We start from the raw sequence: 19,549 nt of genomic DNA on the forward strand, positions 1-19,549 counted from the left end.
TGTCAGTTATATGCTTTCTTCTCCTGGAGATCCGCGAGCTGTTTTGACTCTTGTCCCAGCCTGCTGCGTGGCTGTGATTCTCTATACTACTGCCCTGTGTTGGATCCCTTGTTTCTTGAATTTCTTCTTTTTTCTCGGCTTACTCCCTCATGTGGAAGGAGTACATCTTGTAGCTTCCTTGTAGGTTCCTGGGAGGCCTTTTGAATCTTGGCAAATCAGAAAATGTTTTTATTCTACTTTCAAACTTAATTGATAGCTTGAAAAGCTATAGATTTCTGGTTAAATTATTTCCTTTTGGCCAGGCTCAGTGGCTCATGCCTGTAATCTCAGCACTTTGGGAAGCCAAGGCAGGAGGATTGGTTGAAGCCAAGGCAGAAGGAGTTCGAGACCAGCCTGGGCAACACAGTAAGACCCCATCTTTACCAAATAAAAAATATTAGCTGGGATTTGGTGGCATGTACCTGTAGTTTCAGCTACTTAGGAGGGTGAGGTGTGAGGATCTCTTGAGCCCAGGAGTTTGAGGTTACAATGAGCTATAATCACGTCATTGTACTCCAGCATTGTACTCAGCAACAGAGTGAGGCCCTGTCTCTTCAAAACAGAGCAAAACAAAAAACTGTTTTAATACTAGTGCTAGCTATGAATAAATCCATAATATTTTTTGCGAGTTTTAAAGTCTTATAAATGACAGCATACCATATCTATTAGGTAGCCTGCTTTTTTAAAAAAACATTTTATATTTTTGAGATGTATCCATTTAGCTCTGTTTCATTCATTTTCACTAGTGTATTATGTCCCCTTATAATTTTGATAGCTTAAAATACTATTGTAAGTTAGGAATTTATATATTTCAGAGTTTTTTTTTCTTTTTCTTTTTTTTTGAGATGGCATCTTGCTCTTGTTGCCCAGGCTGTAGTGTGCAATGTGTGTGATCTTGGCTCACTGCAACCTCTGTCTCCTGGGTTCAAGTGATTCTCCTGCCTCAGCCTCCCTTGTAGCTGGGATTACAGGCATGCGCCACCACGCCAGACTAATTTTGTATTTTGAGTAGAGGGGGTTTCTACATGTTGGTCAGGCTGGTCTTGAACTCCGGACCTCAGGTGATCTGCCTGCCTCGGCCTCCCACAGTGCTAGGATTACAGGCGTGAGCCACCGCGCCTGGCCTTCAGGGTATTTCTTTTATAGCATTTTCTAATTGGGCAGCCCTACTTTAAGAAATTAAACCTTATGATTAGCTGGCTTAATATAGAGGCTTAATTGAAGCTGAATTATTATTCATTTGAAGTTGAATTGAGTTATTGGGGCCCCTGTCCCCTTGCAGGAAGGATGAAAGTGGTGGCTGGCCTCAGGTTCAGGGGCAGGTGATGAGGAACCAGATCAGTATTTCTCTCTCAGATTCGGAAGACCCGGCTGTCCATGTGCATCATCGGGGAAGCCTCTTGCTCTCCGAATAAGCAGCTCAATCCAGCTTCCAAATTCTGACCATGGCTTAAGTGCCTTTGTGGAATGAGGAGGGACATGAGGAAGAAAGTGAGTCACTAATGTACATTCTCACCTGAGCTGAGCCACCTTTGGTCCCTGAGCCCATGTAGTTTCCTTTCGTTGTGATTATAATTTTAAAATAGTATAATTTATTATTTACCTTATCACCATTTTGTTATTCAATGGGAGACCTTTTCTGAACAAATCAAGATAAAACATGATCTAGAAGTGTGTTAAATGTGATTTAAGGAAGACAGTGATTCATATTTGTAACTAAACTATTAGTTTTCTTCCCTTAGTGACTGAGAACAACCAATACTGACTTTTGAAGAGCCTCGTGGATACTAATTATTTATTCACTCGCTTGTTCTTTCAACATACTGTTTAGGGAATTTTTTACATGCTAGTCTAGACAGTGGGCATAGAAAGATGAATAAAATAATTCCTGTCATAAAAATGTGCATGGTTTAGGAGAAGAGGCATATCAACAAAAACTACGTATATGCCCTATGGCAGAATGAGAGAAACATTAAATGTGATTCCTTTGTAACTGGGATCTCTTTCACTTGAAGTGGGTAATTCAGGTTTGTCCCCATGACCCCCATAAGTAGGGGCAGCACGTGGTAATTACTTGAGCTATATTCCCTTCCTTGTACATTCAAGCCATCCAGATTTCTGTATTTCTTTGTCACCATTGTTTTGGTTGTAAAACACCTTCATTTTCAGACTAATTATAAGTTAGATTATTATGATTTTGCTTTGAGACATTTTCTTGGGTAGAGATGTGCCCATCCTAAGATACATAGTATAAGTACCATATAGATTTGGATTTTTGTGTTTGTATTGGCTAAGACAGGTGTTAGCTCCATATTTCTTTTTCTTTTTTTTTTTTTTTCCTGAGATGGAGTCTTGCTCTGTCGCCAGGCTGGAGTGCAGTGGCACGATCTTGGCTTACTGCAACCTCTGCCTCGTGGGTTCGTGTGATTCTCCTGTCTCAGCCTCCCGAGTAGCTGGGACTACAGGTGTGTGCCACCATGCCCAGCTGATTTTTGTATTTTTAGTAGAGATGGAGTTTCACCATGTTGGCCGGATGGTCTCAATCTCTTGACCTCGTGATCTGCCCGCCTCGGCCTCCCAAAGTGTTGGGATTACAGGCGTGAGCCACCATGCCTGGCCTAGCCCCATGTTTCTTGTACCTTTGTATCTGATGTCTAATATATTTATAAATACAGAAAGATGTGATTTTCTTTAGTAAGTTTACAGTTTTTTTATAGGTAGACAATGATGACTTTTGAACAAGTTTAAAGTTTTTTTATTTTTATTTTTTATAGGTTGTCTTGTGGAAATGCAGGTTTAAGGACAAGTTATCTGCTTAAGGAAGAATATGGGATCAAATAGCAGCAGAATCGGCGATCTTCCTAAAAATGAATACTTGAAAAAGTTATCAGGCACGGAATCTGTCTCTGAGAATGACCCGTTCTGGAATCAGCTTCTCTCGTTTTCTTTCCCTGCACCAACTAGCAGGTAAGAGATTGCCTGGAGATTGAAAATTTGGATAACGGGCCATATCAACTTGTGTGGTATGCGGATTAAAAAAAAAATTTAGAAATGTTCTGTCTATCTGGTCTGTCATACATAAATCAGTAGAAAATCCAAAAGATTTGAAAGTAGAAAATAAGCTTTTCTCTTCTTTTTACCCCACTCACTAGCCACCTCCCTTCTCTAGAGGTGAGCACTGGTGGCAGTTGATTTTGAATCATTCTAGAGATAGTATAGGTTACTTAAGCATATATCCCATATAGTTTCACAAAATTGTTTAAATACAAATGGTAGCATACTACATGTCCTGTTCTGTCCCTTGCCTTTTTTCCCACAGTTAAGTAAAATATATCTTGTATATGTAGCACATATGCAACTGCCTTATTCTTTTTAATGACTGTGGAGTATCTGTAGAATATATTTAATTGGTTTTCTGTTGATGAACATTTAGATTATTTCCAGTCTTTGTTATAACAGTTATTGCCACATACATCATTTCTTATACACACAAATATATCTTTAGTATAAATTCCTTGAAGTACAATTCCTGGGTCAAAGTGTATGTGCATTTGCAATTTGGTAGCTATGCCAAGTTGTGCTCCATGGAAGTTGTAGGAATTTACACACCTACCAGCAATGCATGAGAGGTGTGTTTCCCCATATCTTTGTCTGTTTGATGCATTTTTAGACCTTTGACCTTTGCCAGTTTTGGAGGTGAAAAACAATATCTCATTTTTAATTATATTACAAAAACTGATAGACAATAATGTAGAATGACTAAAATATTGAATTCCCATACACTCAATAACTAGATTTTAAAAAATTTTATTTACTTTTTAAGAGCTTTATTATGATAGGCAGAATAGTAGCCCCCGAAAGATGTCCATATCTTTGTCTGCAGAATCTGAATATGTTACATTACATGGCAAAGGGGAATTCAAGTAGCAAATGGCATTAAGGTTACTAATCAGCTGACCTTGAAATAGGGAGATTATCCTGGATTATCTGGGCAGGGCCAATGTAATCACAAGGCTTCTTGAAAGTGGAAGAGGGAGATGGAAGAGAAAGTCAGATGTGATGTGAGGAGGACTCAGCCTGCCCTTGCTGGCTTTGAAGATGGTAGGGGGTCATGAGCAAGAAATGTGAGCAGCTTTGCCGGGCGCGGTGGCTCGCGCCTGTAATCCCAGCCCTTTAGGAGGCCGAGGCGGGTGGATCACGAGGTCAGGAGATCAAGACCATCCTGGCTAACACGGTGAAACCCTGTCTCTACTAAAAATGCAAAACGTTAGCTGGGCATAGTGGCGGGCGCCTGTAGTCCCAGCTACTCTGGAGGCTGAGGCAGGAGAGTGGTGTGAACCCGGGAGGCAGAGCTTGCAGTGAGCTGAGATCACGCCACTGTACTCCAGCCTGGGTGACAGAGCGAGACTCCGTCTCAAAAGAAAAAAAAAAAAAGAAATGTGAGCAGCTTCCAGAAGCTGGCAGAGGCAAGAATGCAGATTTCCCTCTGGAGCCTCGGGAAAGGAATGCAGCTTTATTGACATCTGGATCTTAGCTCATTGAGTGTCAGACTTCTGACCTACAGAACTGTAAGATAATAAATTTATGTTGTTTGCACTACTAAATTTTGATAACTTTTATAGTAGCAATAGGAAAATAATACACTTTTTGAGGTATGTTTCATATATCATGTAATTCACCCATTTAAAGTGTATTATTCAGTGTTTTTATTCACATAATTGTGTAACAATCACCAATTTTAGAACATTATAATCCCAGAAAGGAGCCCTATCCCATGCCCATTAGCAGACATTCCCCCAAACTCTAGATTGCACTAGCAACCACTTATTTATTTATTTATTTATTTATTTTTTTTTTTGAGAGGGAGTCTCAGTCTGCTGGAGTGCAGTGGCACGATCTCTGCTCACTGCAAACTCTGCCTCCTGGATTCAAACAATTCTCCTGCCTCAGCCTCCCGAGTAACTGGGCTTACAGTTGCATGCCACCACACCTGGCTAATTTCTGTATTTTTTGTGGAGATGAGGTTTCACCATGTTGGCCAGGCTGGTCTCGAACTCCTGACCTCAAGTGATTCACCTTCCTCAGCCTCCCAAAGTGCTGGGATTATAGGTGTGAGCCACGGCGTCAAGCCACTAATTTAATAACAACTACTACTATCTTTGCCTCTTCTAGACGTTTCATGTAAATGGAATTGTAACAATAAGGGGTCTTTTGTGACTGGCTTCTTTTTTTTTTCTTCTACTTTTTTAGAGATGGGGTCTTGCTCTGTTACCTAGGCTGGTCTTAAACTCCTGGGTTCAAGCAATCCTCAGCACCCCAAAGTGCTGGGATTACAAGCGTGAGCCACTGCACCCAGCTGTGACTGGCTTGCTTCACTGAGTGTAATATTCATACATGTTGTTGCATGCACCAGTACTTGCATTCCTTTTTTTTGTTTTGTTTTGTTTTGTTTTGTTTTTTGAGACGGAGTCTCGCTCTGCCGCCCAGGCTGGAGTGCAGTGGCTGGATCTCAGCTCACTGCAGGCTCCGCCTCCCGGGTTCACGCAATTCTCCTGCCTCAGCCTCCCCAGTAGCTGGGACTACAGGCGCCCGCCACCTCGCCCGGCTAGTTTTTTGTATTTTTTAGTAGAGACGGGGTTTCACCGTGTCAGCCAGGATGGTCTCGATCTCCTGACCTCGTGATCCGCCCGCCTCGGCCTCCCAAAGTGCTGGGATTACAGGCTTGAGCCACCGCGCCCGGCCTCTTTTTTTTTTTTTTTTTTGAGACAAGGTCTCACTCTGTTGCCCAGGCTGGATTGCAGTGGTGCGATCGTAGCTCCCTATAGCCTTGAACTCCTGGACTCAAGTGATCCTTCCACTTTACCTTCCCGAGTAACTGGGACCACAGGCATACACCACCATGCCTGGTCTTGAACACCTGGCCTCAAGTGATCCTCCTTCCTCTGCCTCTGAAAGTGTTGGGATTACAAGCATGAGCCACTGCACCCAGCCTCCGTTCCTTTTTATTGCTGAGTGATACTCCATTGTATGGATATACTGCATTTTGTTTGTCCATTCAGAAATTAATAGACATTTGGATTGTTTCCATATTTTGTTCATTATTGTTTTTTAAGTATCTTAAAGTCTTTTTTTACATAACCATAATACCATTATCACACCTAACAAAATTAACAATAATTCCTGCTACCCAGTTCATATTTAAAATTTTCCAGTTGTTTTATAGTTTATTACAATTAGGAGCCAAATAAGGTGCATATGTTGCATCTGATGGTTCTTGTTCTTAAATGTCTTTTAAAGTAGAATATAGGTATCCACTTCCCACCTTGCCACTATTTTTTGCTTCATGTCATTTTTAAAACAAATTGTGTCAGTTTTTCTGTAGAATGTTCCATCTTCTCTATTTATCTGATTGCTTTTCACACCTTGTAACTTGTTCTTTTGTTCTGTGTATTTCCTGTAAATTGGAAATGAGATTTAAAAGCTTGATAAAATTTAGGTTAATCATTTTTGGTAAGGTTTTCCATATGTAGAAAAAGTGTGTTTTATACCAATTATCATACTAAGATTGATCAGAGTTTTGAGTGTAAATATTTTAGCATCTATTGATTTTTGTCTGAATCACCTGTTTTATGAGGTTACAAAATGGTAATATTTCTAATTTGGTCATTTCTACATTTATTAACTGGAGTTCTTCTGTAAAGAGGACTTTACGTCATCAATTAGGTTATGTAAAATATAGTTCTTACTATATTTATTACTAATTAAGGGTAAGCATTTCAGTTTTTTTCTTTACCGATTTTCAGGAAGGGGTTGGCGTAATCCTGACAAAGAAGTCTATACTTCTCGTTTCCCTTGACCTCAGAGGTAGAGGGCCTATTTGTCTGTCTTTTGAGGGTAAATTCATACACACACACACACACGTTTTTCCGTGTGACTAATAGCAGTCGTTTTTCTTTTTGATACCCAGTTCAGCAAGTTTTGGATAGTGGTCCTTATGGTTTTATTTGCCTTTCTTTAATAATTAAGGTTGTGTTTATTTTCATTGTTTAAGGAGTATTGGTATTTCCTTTTCCGGGAACTGTCTGTTTACATCTTTTGGCAATACATTTTAATTTTTAACTTTATTGTATACAGTTGGATTGAGCCTTAGAAGTTTAATTTAGTTTAAGCCGGGCGTGGTGGCTCACGCCTGTAATCCCAGCACTTTGGGAGACTGAGGCGGGTGGATTACCTGAAGTCAGCAGTTCAAGACCAGCCTGGTCAACATGGTGAAACCCCGTCTCTACTAAAAATACAAAAAATTAGCTGGGCATGGTGGCGGGCGCCTGTAATCCCAGCTACTTGGGAGGCCGAGGCAAGAGAATCGCTTGAACCTGGGAGGTGGAGGTTGTGGGGAACTGAGATCCGTGCCATTGCACCCCAGCCTGGACAACAAGAGCAAGACTCTGTCTCAAAAAAAAAAATAAGTTTAACTTAGTTTATAATTAATCTGATGGCTTGGATTAGATGTATTTTATATTGAAGTGGTTACTTATTCTTGCTTCTGAGATCCTTGGAAAATTAAAGGTGGCTGTGGATTGGTGGGAAAGGTCATACTGGAGATGAGCTATGGCATCAACAAATTTTGAAATCATTTCCTTAATCCTTGCAGAATTATCATTGAGTACTGCTGCTCATGTGATAGTGATACGACTTAGAGGAAGAAAGGGCAAAATGGAGAGCATGATTTATCATCCAAAATAATTTTTCTTTTCACTTATGTAAATTCTAATGTAATTTATAAAGCTATTCCAAATTACAGTATATGGTTTTTACACTGAAATATACTAAAGTAGACTTTCCTAAATAGAGGTATGTACCATGTTTAAGGAATAAGGAGACTGCTGTTAAAATGTCACTTCTTTTCAAATTGACCTATAGATTGAAGACAATTTGAATTAAAATTCGAAAGCCTTGTTTTGGAAGATTGGGGGATCTTGATAAGTTTATTCCGAACTGTGTATGAAAAAGAATAAAGAACAAGAATAACTGAAATACTTAAGAATAATAAGAATAAGAATAAATGTATGTGAATGTACTTGTTTTATGTGGAGCTGGCATATCAGTGGGGAAAAAGATGAACTTATCAAGAAACAGTGATGGGAATAATTTGTTAGCCATTTTTGTCCACCTGTGCCAGTGCCTCACAGTTTAAGTTATTATGGCTTTATAGTTTATTTTGTTAATTCCTACTTTTACTCAAAAAAAAATTTTTTTTTGAGACAGAGTCTCGCTCTGTTGCCCAGGCTGGAGTGCAGTGGCATGATCTTAGCTCACTGCACCCTCTGCCTCCCAGGTTCAAGCAATTCTCCTGCCTCAGCCTCCCAAGTAGCTGGGACTACAGGCATGTGCCACCACGCCTGGCTAATATTTTGTATTTTTAGTAGAGAGAGACGGGGTTTCATCGTGTTAGCTAGGACGGTCTTGAGCTCCTGACCTCGTGATCCACCTGCCTTGGCCTCCCAAAGTGCTGGGATCCCTTTATACCTTTCTCTTAAATCACCTGGGTGATTTAAGAAAAGGGAATGGCAGCCAGACGCAGTTGATCACGCCTGTAATCCCAACATGTTGGGAAAGGTATAAAGGGATCTTAGTGAAAAAACTGTAAAGTAAATAAACTGCATTGTAAATATGTGAGGGTATATTTATAAAGGTTTCTTCCTGCCCCCACCGCCACAAGTGAGTTTACACGATAGAGGTTTCGTTTGTGGTGTTGCATATACTTTTGGCCTGTCACTTTCTCTTTGGCACTGCCCTGCTCCTCGCTGATGGTATTTGATGTGTGACCTTCGGACTGAGGAGGCTTTGAGGTAGCACTTGCCCCCTCGTTGACAGAGTTAGGGACCAAGATTACCTAGTTTATGAATTATTCAGGACTAAGATGAATCTCAGTAGAAGAGACTCTGAATCTAGATAATTATGAGATTGTTCACTCTTGGAATTCCTTAGATACGTATGTACCGTCTTCAAGTAAAGTCCATTTTTGTAGCCAAAAATTGATGTTTGCTGCAATTTTTAGAAATACTAATAAGGCCTTTAGGGTGAATCTAATCCTTCCTTACTATTAACTATTTTTAGCATCAGAGTAATCAGATTTTGTTAGAGTTTCCACATGTGGTTCTAAAATCTTACTTAAATTATTTAATAGTTTTAAATTTTTCACTCTTAAAATTAGTTGTGCAGCAAAGGTCTGAAACAAAATGAAGAATAATTAAATACTAAAGGTTAATAATATACACTGGTTTTTTCCTAAATATTTTAAACTACTTATATGACTGATTTTCTTTTTTTGTTTTTTATCTTTTTTTTTTTTTTTGAGATGGAGTCTAGCTCTGTTTGCAGGCTGGAGTGCAGTGGCGTGATCTCGGCTCACTGCAACCTCCGCCTCCTGGGTTCAAGCAATTCTCCTGCCTCAGCCTCTTGAGTAGCTGGGACTACAGGTGCGTGCCACCATGCCCAGCTAATTTTTGTATTTTCAGTAGAGACAGGGTTTCACCATGTTAACCAGGATGGTCTCGATCTCAACCTCGTGATCCACCTGCCTTGGCCTCCCAAAGTGCTGGGATTACAAGGGTGAGCCACCGCACCTGGCTTATGACTGATTTTATACATGTTTCTAAACTACATAATGGCAGCAAAAATGAAAAACAGATCTGTGCTTATTATTTTTTGGTTCACAGGCATCTGAGGCTATGGTGTGTGTGAACATAACCATGTGTCATGGTTATCTTTGAGAACTGCTGGACCAGACTATCTCTGTGTATCAAGCTATTATTCATTTATTTGTTTCTCAGGCTATAATGGTTAGCTAGATATATGATGTCTTTTGTCCTTAAAGGCTTATAATCTTTTTTTTTTTTTTTTGAGACAGAGTTTCACTCTTGTTGCCCAGGCTGGAGTGCAATGGTGTGATCTCGGCTCACTGCAACTTCCGCCTCCCGGGTTTGTGATTCTCCTGCCTCAGCCTCCCAAGTAGCTGGCATTACAGGCATGTGTCACCATGCCCAGCTAATTTTGTATTTTTAGTAGAGATGGGGTTTCTCCGTGTTGGTCAGGCTGGTCTTGAACTCTCAACCTCAGGTGATTGGCTTGCCTTGGCCTCCCAAAGTGCTGAGATTACACGTCCAGCCAGGGCTTATAATCTTATCTGTAAATCAACAAACAAGTATGGTGAAATATGATAAAGGGTGTTATAGAAGAATTGCATTTTATGCATATGCAAACAAATATGCACATATATCCCTTCTCTTTTTTTGACAAATAATAGCACATATGTTACATACACTTTTTCACTTTGTGCTTTTTTTCATCAGTTGTATCTTGGAGAGCCTTCTATATATATTAACTTCCTCACTCTTTTTAATGGGAGACATATATACCAAAATTAATTGGATTTACCATTTGGATTGCTTCCAGTGTTTTGTTATTACATATAATGTAGCAGTGAATAACCTTATACAGGCTGGGTGTGGTGGTTCATCCCTGTAATTCCAGCATTTTGAGAGGCTGAGGCAGGAGGATCTTTTGAGGCCAGGAGTTTGAGACCAGCCTGGGCAACATGGCGAGACCCCATCTCTACAAAAAATAAAAAAATTAGCAGAGCTCAGTGGCTTATGCTTATAGTCCCAACTACTTGGGAGGTTGAGTCAGGAGGATCCCTTGAGCCCAGGAGTTCAAGGTTGTAGTGACTATGATCAGGTCAATGCTCTCTCCAACGTGGGCAATAGAACAAGACCCTGTCTCAAACACCACCATCACTAACACCACCACTACCACCTTATACATATGGATAGAAGTGACTTCTTGTACTATAAAGGAAACGTGACCAAATGACTTCTAGTAATGCTTCCAGTTTGTGTTGAGAGGAATGGGAATCAAGTGTAATAGGTTGGGAGTGTAGAAAGTGCTTCCCAACATATTTCATGATGTTTCAGGGTAAATCGATAAGGCTGCTCGGGTCTAGAGTGGTCTGCGGCTCTGAACAGTGTAGGGGCTCTAACTATGGAAGGGTGAACTGGGAAATAAAAATCTGTCCAACTGTTACCTGTTTTGGGCATACTTGTTAGAAAGTTGAGGATTAGAAGTAGAGTCCCTTGTAGGCTCTTGCTGAGTGGATTTGGAGAACACATTGTTTCAGAGACATTATTTTTTTTAAGTAGGATGAGTAGGTGGAAAGTGCAAGAAGAAAAACTAGGGCAGGAAAACAAAATCTGAGACATCTGCAGCAACGTACCAGGGATGTGCTGAAGGTCTGAATTTCTGTTACTGTGTAGGAAATGGAAAGTCCTATATCTCGGTAAGTGTATGTAACCAGCTAATAGCAGTATAGAGAATAATATCTTTAAAAAGTTATTTTTGTTTTAAATTAACACTTGATTTGAGTGTTAATACTTAATGAGCGTAGAGTTCTAGATTTGAGAGCAGTGCTGAGCAGTATAGCAGCAGCCTGAATACTCTTCTCCAGAGGAATTGTTTTGCTAAAAGGTGCAGTGACTTTGGGTGAAGTGTGAAGAATGGAGACCATGAAGCATGGCAGGGGGAACATGAATTTTGAAGCCAGACTGACCTTGCCTGAGCTCCACAACTGACTAGTTTGTGAATTTGGGAAAGCTGCTTAATCTCACTGAGCCTGTTACTGCTTTTGTAAAATGGAAATAATAATCCCTACCATGTAGATTCATAGGGATGATGAAACAACATCACACATGTAAAGTGTCTGACTTTGCTCTTCTTTTAAGGAGTAATTACCAATTAGTTTACAAAAGACCAAGGACTCTGTCTTGAGAGTTAGTCTAAAATATTTGAGGAATGAAAATAAGCAGCAGAAATTTAACCAATTTTCTGATGACAGCTTTATCTTGATGATTGAAAGTCCTGTGCCTCTTTTGAGCTAATTGTTCTGCTGTTTTAAAAATTAGGCCAGACGGTGATTATAGTAATAGTCATCTTTGTGTATAAACAGTCTACCTTTTTTTTTTTTTGAGTCGCGTTTCGCTCTTGTTGCCCAGGCTGGAGTGCAGTGACGTGACCTTGGCTCACTGCAGCCTCCGCCTACCAGGTTCAAGTGATTCTCCTGCCTCAGTCTCCCAAGTAGCTGGGATTACAGGCACATGTCACCATGCCCAGCTAGTTTTATATTTTCAGTAGAGACAGAGTTTCACCATGTTGGTCAGGCTGGTCTCGAACTCCCGGCCTCAAGCAGTCCACCCGCATCAGCCTCCAAAAGTGCTGGGATTACAGGCGTGAGCCACCATGCCCAGCCACAACCTACTTTTTATAAAGGCTACTTTTCAGAAAACTTTACTGTGTTATAGAAATTGTATTATGTGTACTGAGCACTAGATGGTGCTCATATAAGGCAAAAAAGGCAGCTCTTGGCACAGTCACTTAAAACTCATTTTTCTGAGTACCAAAGTAATGCATGTTCATTTTTAATACTTTTAAATACAGAAAATCACCAGGAAGGCAAAAAAAAAAAAAAAAAAAAAAAGATAAAAATAATAACAACCAGGAGTAACTTGTTAACATTTTGGTGTATATCATTTTAATTCTCTCCATTTTAATTTTTTTTTTTTGAGAGACCCAGTCTTACTCTGTCACCCAGACTAGAGTGCAGTGGCATGATCTCAGCTCACTGCAACTTCCACCTCCTGGGTTCAAGCGATTCTCCTGCCTCAGGCTCCTAAGTAGCTGGGACTACAAGTGTGTGCCATGCTTGGCTAATTTTTGTATTTTTGGTAGAGACGGGGTTTCGCCATGTTGGCCTGGCTGGTCTCAAACTGCTGACCTCAGGTTGAAGCAGGAGAATCGCTTGAGCCCTGGAGACAGAGGTTTCAGTGAGCCGAGGTCATGAGACTGTACTCCAGCCTGGGAGACAGAACGAAACTCCGCATCCAAAAAAAAAAAAAAAGTGAGTATTTTTTTGATTAATATACCTAAAAAAATAGTTATGGAATGTCTTCCAGGTGCCAGGGACTCTTTTTAAGGACTGAAAACATGAATGACATGGTCCCTGCTCTCAAGCAGTTTACATGTTACTAGAGGAGATGAGTGATAAACAAGTGAAAAAATAAATATGTTAGGTCATTTCTGGAAGTGTCAAGTGTAAGAAAGAAAAGCGAAGCAGAGTGAGGTCATGGAGAGCAATAGCTTTAGGAGATTTCTTTAGCCAGAGAGTCTCTGGGAAAGCAGCATTTGAGTAGAGACATTAGTGACGCCAGGGAGTGAGCCTTGCATGTTTTGGGGAGAGTATTCCAGGTAGAGGGGCAGCGAGTGTAAAGAGGCTGAAGCAGGAGTAAGGTCTGCTCATTAGAGGAGCAGCAAAGGGCCTGTGTAGTAGAACAGCCAATATGAAACAAATTACATAGGAACTTGGCTGTGTGAAAGATTTTATAAGTTGTATCGTAGTCCAGAGATGAGCCTGTTTCAATGTCACTATTTGGGAATTGAGTCTAGTCTGCTATAATTTACTAACTATCCTATAATATGGAAAGATTTTATTCATGTATTTTTTTATTGTGGTAAAATAAACATAAAATTTACCTTTTCAACCATTTTAAAAATTATTGTTTTTTCGTCTGGTCCTCTTGACTCTCGTAACCTTTTCAACCATTTTTAATTGTACAGTTTAAAGTACGTTCACAGGGTTGTGCACCCATCCCCACCATCCCTTTCCAGAATGTCTTCATCACCTCAGATAGAAACGCTGTACCTATTAAACAATAACTTCCCATCCTCTCCCCCCAGTTTCTGGTCACCTCTATTTTTACTTTCTGTCTCTTTGAATTTGACTACTCTGGGTATGTCATATAAGTGGAATAATATAATATTTGTCTTTTTGTGACTGGCTTATTTAATGTAGCATAATGTTTTCTTTCTTTTCTTTTTCTTTTTTTTTTTTTTTTGAGAAAGAGTCTCTCTCTGTCTTCCAGGCTGGAGTACAGTGACGCAATTTCGGTCAGGGTAGCCTCCGCCTCCCAGGTTCAAGTTGTCCTCCCGCCTTAGCCTCCCAAGTATTTGGGATTACAAGCGTGCGCCACCATGCCTGCTAATTTTTGTATTTTTAGTGGAGATGGGGTGTCACCATGTTGGCCAGGCTAGTCTTGAACTTCTGACCTCAAGTGATCTCCCCACCCCGGCCTCCCAAAGTGCTGGGATTATAGTTGTGAGCCAGTGTACCCAGCCTAGTGTCATGTCTTCAAAGTTCATCCATGATGTAATTTCCTTCCTTAAGGCTAATTACCCATTGTAGTTTTATACCACATCATATAATGTTTTCTAAACTTCAGTTTGCTGTACTCTTATCCTTTTAAAGGGCTTCCATTTCTCTTTAGCATTGTTAGTTTCCACTTGTCACTTTGACTTTTCTTTCAGGGATTTTTCTTGCGTGATAAAAAATGTAATTCTACTGAGATAAATGATAAAATAGAATGATGAAATGATAAAAGATAATGATAATATCATTCTGCTAAAAGGCTTCGCTAACATAAGCATTGTTTCTTTACCAGTTATTTATTGAGCTCACTGTTTGTCAGATGCTGGGCCCATTGCTGTAGGCACCTCTGTTTGTTTAGTTCTATTATTGTTGTTCAAGTCTATTACTCCCATGTGTGAGAGAACTGAGGCCTAGGAAGGTTGTCTAAAGCCACACAGTGAGTAGCGAGTAAGGACCAGATTTAGTTTAAACCAGGTTTATTTGTCTAAGTCCGGAGAGGAATTCCGTTGACCATCATGCCACACTGTCTCCTTGGGAAGCACAGGCTAATCTGAGACCTAGTTTCACGTAATTACTAAAGAGCTGCAACATTAGATCGTATGGTAATCTTTGAGAGTAGAACCACCAGATTATATGTTCACATTTTCAAGCACTTTTCAAAGCTGCAGATCATAATCACAGGTATCTTAAGTGCTATTATTTACAGTGATCACACAAGCTGATGGGTAATCTGTTTAGTATTTTCACCTTGCCTTGAGTGGAGCGTATCTTTTCTCTTTTTAAGCAGAGCTGCCTGAATGATTCTTTGTCAAAGTTTCTTAGTCTGTTTCCTCAGTTGACACACAGGAAGAGAGACTTCTATTGAATTAGGTCACGTTTTTAGCTGACAGAAACAAGTGATTGTAAAATTATTTTCTTCTTTGAATCTTTGATGCCTGTCTCTGTTTCTATATTTTTAGACTCTTCGGCACACTTTATGTTCAATTTTATTAGAACTTTTCAAGTTGAAAAATCTGCTCTGTTGTAGAGGTGGGCCTGGGATCGCTACTAAACCATCTTCTAAATTCTGTTTTGATTTTTTTATCGTAGGTTTTCTTGGTTGGTGACCAAAACAATGTACTAGGCTATTTTACTCAGGGAATAAATAATTTGATACTATTCTTGGCATCTTATTATATTTTTCAAATTGAGGGACCACAAGAAGTTCAGTTTTTACATCTTGAATCAAAACCTTTATTTCCCATCCTTTCATTTCTACCTTTCTATGCAAAATTCATTTTAGAAGATGCTTAGGTTTTCCCAGGATTAATCAGTCCCTTAAGCTAAAAGCTTAAATGGGGGAAATATAACCTTTAAAGCATTAAAGTAAAGGGACATGTAAGTTTTACTCCAGGTGCACCCTTGATTCCTTTTCTCACATTATCTAGCATAGTAGTTGCTGAAAATTTGACATTTTAATAGTTATAGTTCCTTTCATTTTGGCAGTTGAATGACAGCATATAGGATTGTCTGTGAACCACATGAATGTAAACACCTTTTTGGTTCTGCATGGGTGCATTAAAAATTGCTATAATTTATATGCAGTTTTTATCCTTTGACTTTTTCCTATGAATAGGCCCTCTTAAAACATTAACCTTCCCACAGTTTAACCACTGAATGGGCTGATTCTTGTTAGTTTTGTGAATAATTTCTGTAATTCTCTTTGCTAAGGTAAGGGGGAAAATGTCTTCAGAAATGCTTCTATCCTTTCCTGAATGGTTACTTGTTGGTTTATTCAGGTTATGTCTTAAACTGACTAGCATTATATATTGTCAGAATTTGTATGTTGTTGGCTGAAAATGACATCATATAAAATGTCAGTTTTGAAAGAATTTTATGGCAGAACTTTCAGCTGAAGGGACTAAGGATTTTCAGTGTTTATTTTATGAAACTTATAGTTTCTTTGATTGTTCAGCAAACCTGTATTCAGAAGTCTGTTATAACTTCTCGCCCAACTATCTGCTTTTCTTAAAAATATTTGAGCTATGAATTTCTCGGTTTTCATTATTGAGATTCATACATGAGAACGGTGTGCCTAAAAGTAAAATAAAACCAGTCTAAATTACAGAAAACTGAATTGGGGAATATTTAATTTAAAATTGTAGCTTCCTGACCACACTATAGTTTCTGATTTCATAGCAGTTACAAGAAAGTTGTCTATTATCTTACCATTTTCCTTACTAGATTTAAAATTTTGTTTTCTTCCAATTCTTTATAATTCACATAATTTTTACATGATTGTAATTATAATGTAGATATACTTTTTATAATAATTTATGTATGACACAACTCCTTTTTGGAATATATAGAAATTCCAACTAGTTGCTGGAGTGTTTCTAGGTTGATATTATGTGGGTTTGCCTTAAGAGTATCTAATTTAATATTATTCATATTGAAAGAATCTTAATCTGGAAGTTAGATATGTTTTTTCTTATATTGTGACATTGGACAAGTTACTCAGCTTCTCTATTTCTGTCACTTGTAAAGTGAGGATACTCCCATTTCCTCGGTTAACTTCTCAGGGTTTTTAAAATAAATCCAATGAAATAATAAAGGTGAAAGAACTTCGAATAGTGTATATAGGCCTGTACGAAATGCAGGTTATTTCAGCAAATTTATTTACATGTGAACAATAATATGCCAACATCTTTAAATACATTTATTTTGTAGAAGGTTAAATAATACTTTTTCTAAATCCCTTTTTCCCTTGTCAAAATGATTTATTTAAGTATAACACAAAAGTCAGTTTCAATTCAATTTATTTAATTTTAATTTTAATTTTTTTTTGAGACAGGGTTTTGCTGTGTTGCCCAGGCTGGAGTGCAGCTCATTGCAGCCTCCACCTCTAGGGCTCAAGGAGTAGTTGGGAGTACAGGCATGCTACCATGCCCAGCTAATTTTTTTTAGAGAAAAGGTCTCACTATGTTGTCCAGGCTTCAGCTCAATTTTAGACAAACAGGCCCCAATCCTGAATTAGTAAATTTCTTTTTTTTTTTTTTTTTTTTGAGACGCTGTCTCGCTCTGTTGCCCAGGCTGGAGTGCAGTGGCCGGATCTCGGCTCACTGCAAGCTCTGCCTCCCGGGTTTACGCCATTCTCCTGCCTCAGCCTCCCGAGTACCTGGGACTACAGGGCCCGCCACCTCGCCTGGCTAGTTTTTTTTGTATTTTTTTAGTAGAGACGGGGTTTCACCGGGTTAGCCAGGATGGTCTTGGTCTCCTGACCTCGTGATCCACCCGTCTCGGCCTCCCAAAGTGCTGGGATTACAGGCTTGAGCCACCGCGCCCGGCCGAATTAGTAAATTTCATATCAGTAAAGTTCTGCTAAATGTATATAATAAGACTTCTTTTTTTTTTTTTTTTGGTTGTGGTGTTATACAACCAATTGGTAAGCTTTTTTTTTTTTTTTTTTTTTTTTCCTAAGATTATATTTTATTCAACTTCTTATTTTTTTTTTACCTTAATCCCTGAGGACCAACACCATGGCCTGGCAGTGTCCATTGGTACCTCTTTTAATGCTTAAAAATCCAGTGGCCGAGTACTGTGGTTTATGCCTGTAATCCCAGTACTTTGGGGGTCGAGGCAGGAGGATTGTTTGAGGCCAAGAGTTCTAGACCAGCCTGGGCAACATAACGAGACTCCATTGCTACAAAAAAAAATTAGCTGGGCATGGTGGCACACAGCTGTAGTCCTGGCTACTCGGGAGGCTGAGGTGGGAGGATTGCTTGAACCCAGGAGTTCTAAGCTGCAGTAAGCTGGGATCATGACACTGTAATCCAGCCTGGGGAATGCATTGAGAGGTCTCTAAAAACACACACACACAAAATCCAGAGTGTTCAGATGAAGAAGAAAGAGACAGATGAGTTAGCAGAAAAGCAGATTGAGATGACAAAGGAAAAAAGTGTTGGATGATGGAAACCACTAAAGAGGCACAAATCATTTCTTCAGGTATTGTGTGTAGGCTCCATGACCTAAGTCACGGAACGTCAAGTAAGTTAGCTTAAGTGTGCAGCTTCTGTTGACCCCAGTTGTATTTTACTTGCAAAATGTAGCCTGCCTGACCTGCTACACCAATTGACCAACATATTGTAAATACCTCTTGCATATTTTCATATGTGACAATTATTAGGAATAGGTATTTAGTTTATTAGATTGTCCATGTTATGTATTTATTTTTTTTGTGGAAACTTGAATTCTTGAACTACAGGCTTCATATGAAAGAGGCTTTTTTTTCCCCTACCAACAAGTATTTTTCCTTATTAATTTGTCAGGATGGGAAAACTAATTGACATCCAACAGTGGTACACTGTTGATGATTGAAGGGATACATGCTTTAACGCCAAGCTCTGGTCTTTTTATTCCATCATTTGTGAACTATGGCGGGGTCTCCCCTGAGTTGTGGTGGAGAGCAGATCTGCCATCAAGGCCACAGAGTTGTTTGTCTTCCATCACCTCCCAAATGGTGGCTGATGACATTTGGAAGCATTTTCTGTTTAAGAAGCAATATAGTTGATCATATGTCTTTATAATGAACAAATGTAATCCAGAATTTTTTATTTAACATTTGCTAACTTTTTTTCTTTTGTTTCTTTTTCTTTTTTTTTTTTTTCTGAGACAGAATCTCACTCTGTCACCCAGACTAGAGTGCAGTGGCACAATCTCGGCTCACTGCAACCTCCACCTCCCAGGTTCCAGCGATTCTCCTGCCTCAGCCTCCAGAGTAGCTGGGACTACAGGTGTGAGCCACCATGCCTGGCTAATTTTTGTATTTTTAATAGAGACAGGGTTTTGCCATGTTGGCAGGCTGGTCCTGAACTCCTGACCTCAGGTGATCCACCTGCCTCGGGCTCCCAAGGTGCTGGCTCACAAGTATGAACCACCGTGCCCGGCCCACATTTACTGAGTTTTTACTTTTTCTGTCACAACTGAATATTTCTGTATTTTGTTGACTAGACCATTCTTGAAGTTTAGGCCAGAGCTGTTTGTTATGCCATAGGGTTCTCACACGAGTTTAAGTCCATAAAGGTTATAAACTCTGTACAATATTTATGTGCCCTGTCCCTCTTGTTATTTAATACAATTGATTGCCTGGGCCAGCTAAAGAACTTAGGTGGTGTTGAATAGTGTTCCTTCTAAATTTACATGACATGGTAATAATTTGCTACTTAGACATCATACCCTTTATGAGTTCCTCTGTAGGCCATTTTGGAGGGAAAACAA

The 19,549-nt window shown here is 39.4% G+C and overlaps 1 protein-coding gene across 23 annotated transcripts in view; it reads left to right on the top strand.

Annotated features, from left to right (window-relative positions):
* The window catches only part of DYM (dymeclin), a 401,742-nt gene that overhangs the window by 24,597 nt on the left and 357,596 nt on the right, over window positions 1-19,549 (top strand). For 18 of the 23 annotated variants that reach the window (XM_074022283.1, XM_074022277.1, XM_074022285.1 and 15 more), the window contains one exon: window positions 2,814-3,006. In XM_074022283.1, coding sequence (XP_073878384.1) covers window positions 2,867-3,006 — 140 coding nt within the window. In that variant the 5' untranslated portion in view covers window positions 2,814-2,866. Of the gene's footprint in view, window positions 1-302; window positions 406-1,395; window positions 1,531-2,813; window positions 3,007-12,819; window positions 12,989-19,549 lie in introns of all 23 variants that reach the window. The other 5 variants (XM_074022278.1, XM_074022282.1, XM_074022281.1 and 2 more) reach the window with 3 other exon arrangements.

The sequence above is a fragment of the Macaca fascicularis genome, chromosome 18, assembly GCF_037993035.2.
Source record: "Macaca fascicularis isolate 582-1 chromosome 18, T2T-MFA8v1.1".
Lineage (NCBI taxonomy): Eukaryota > Metazoa > Chordata > Mammalia > Primates > Cercopithecidae > Macaca > Macaca fascicularis.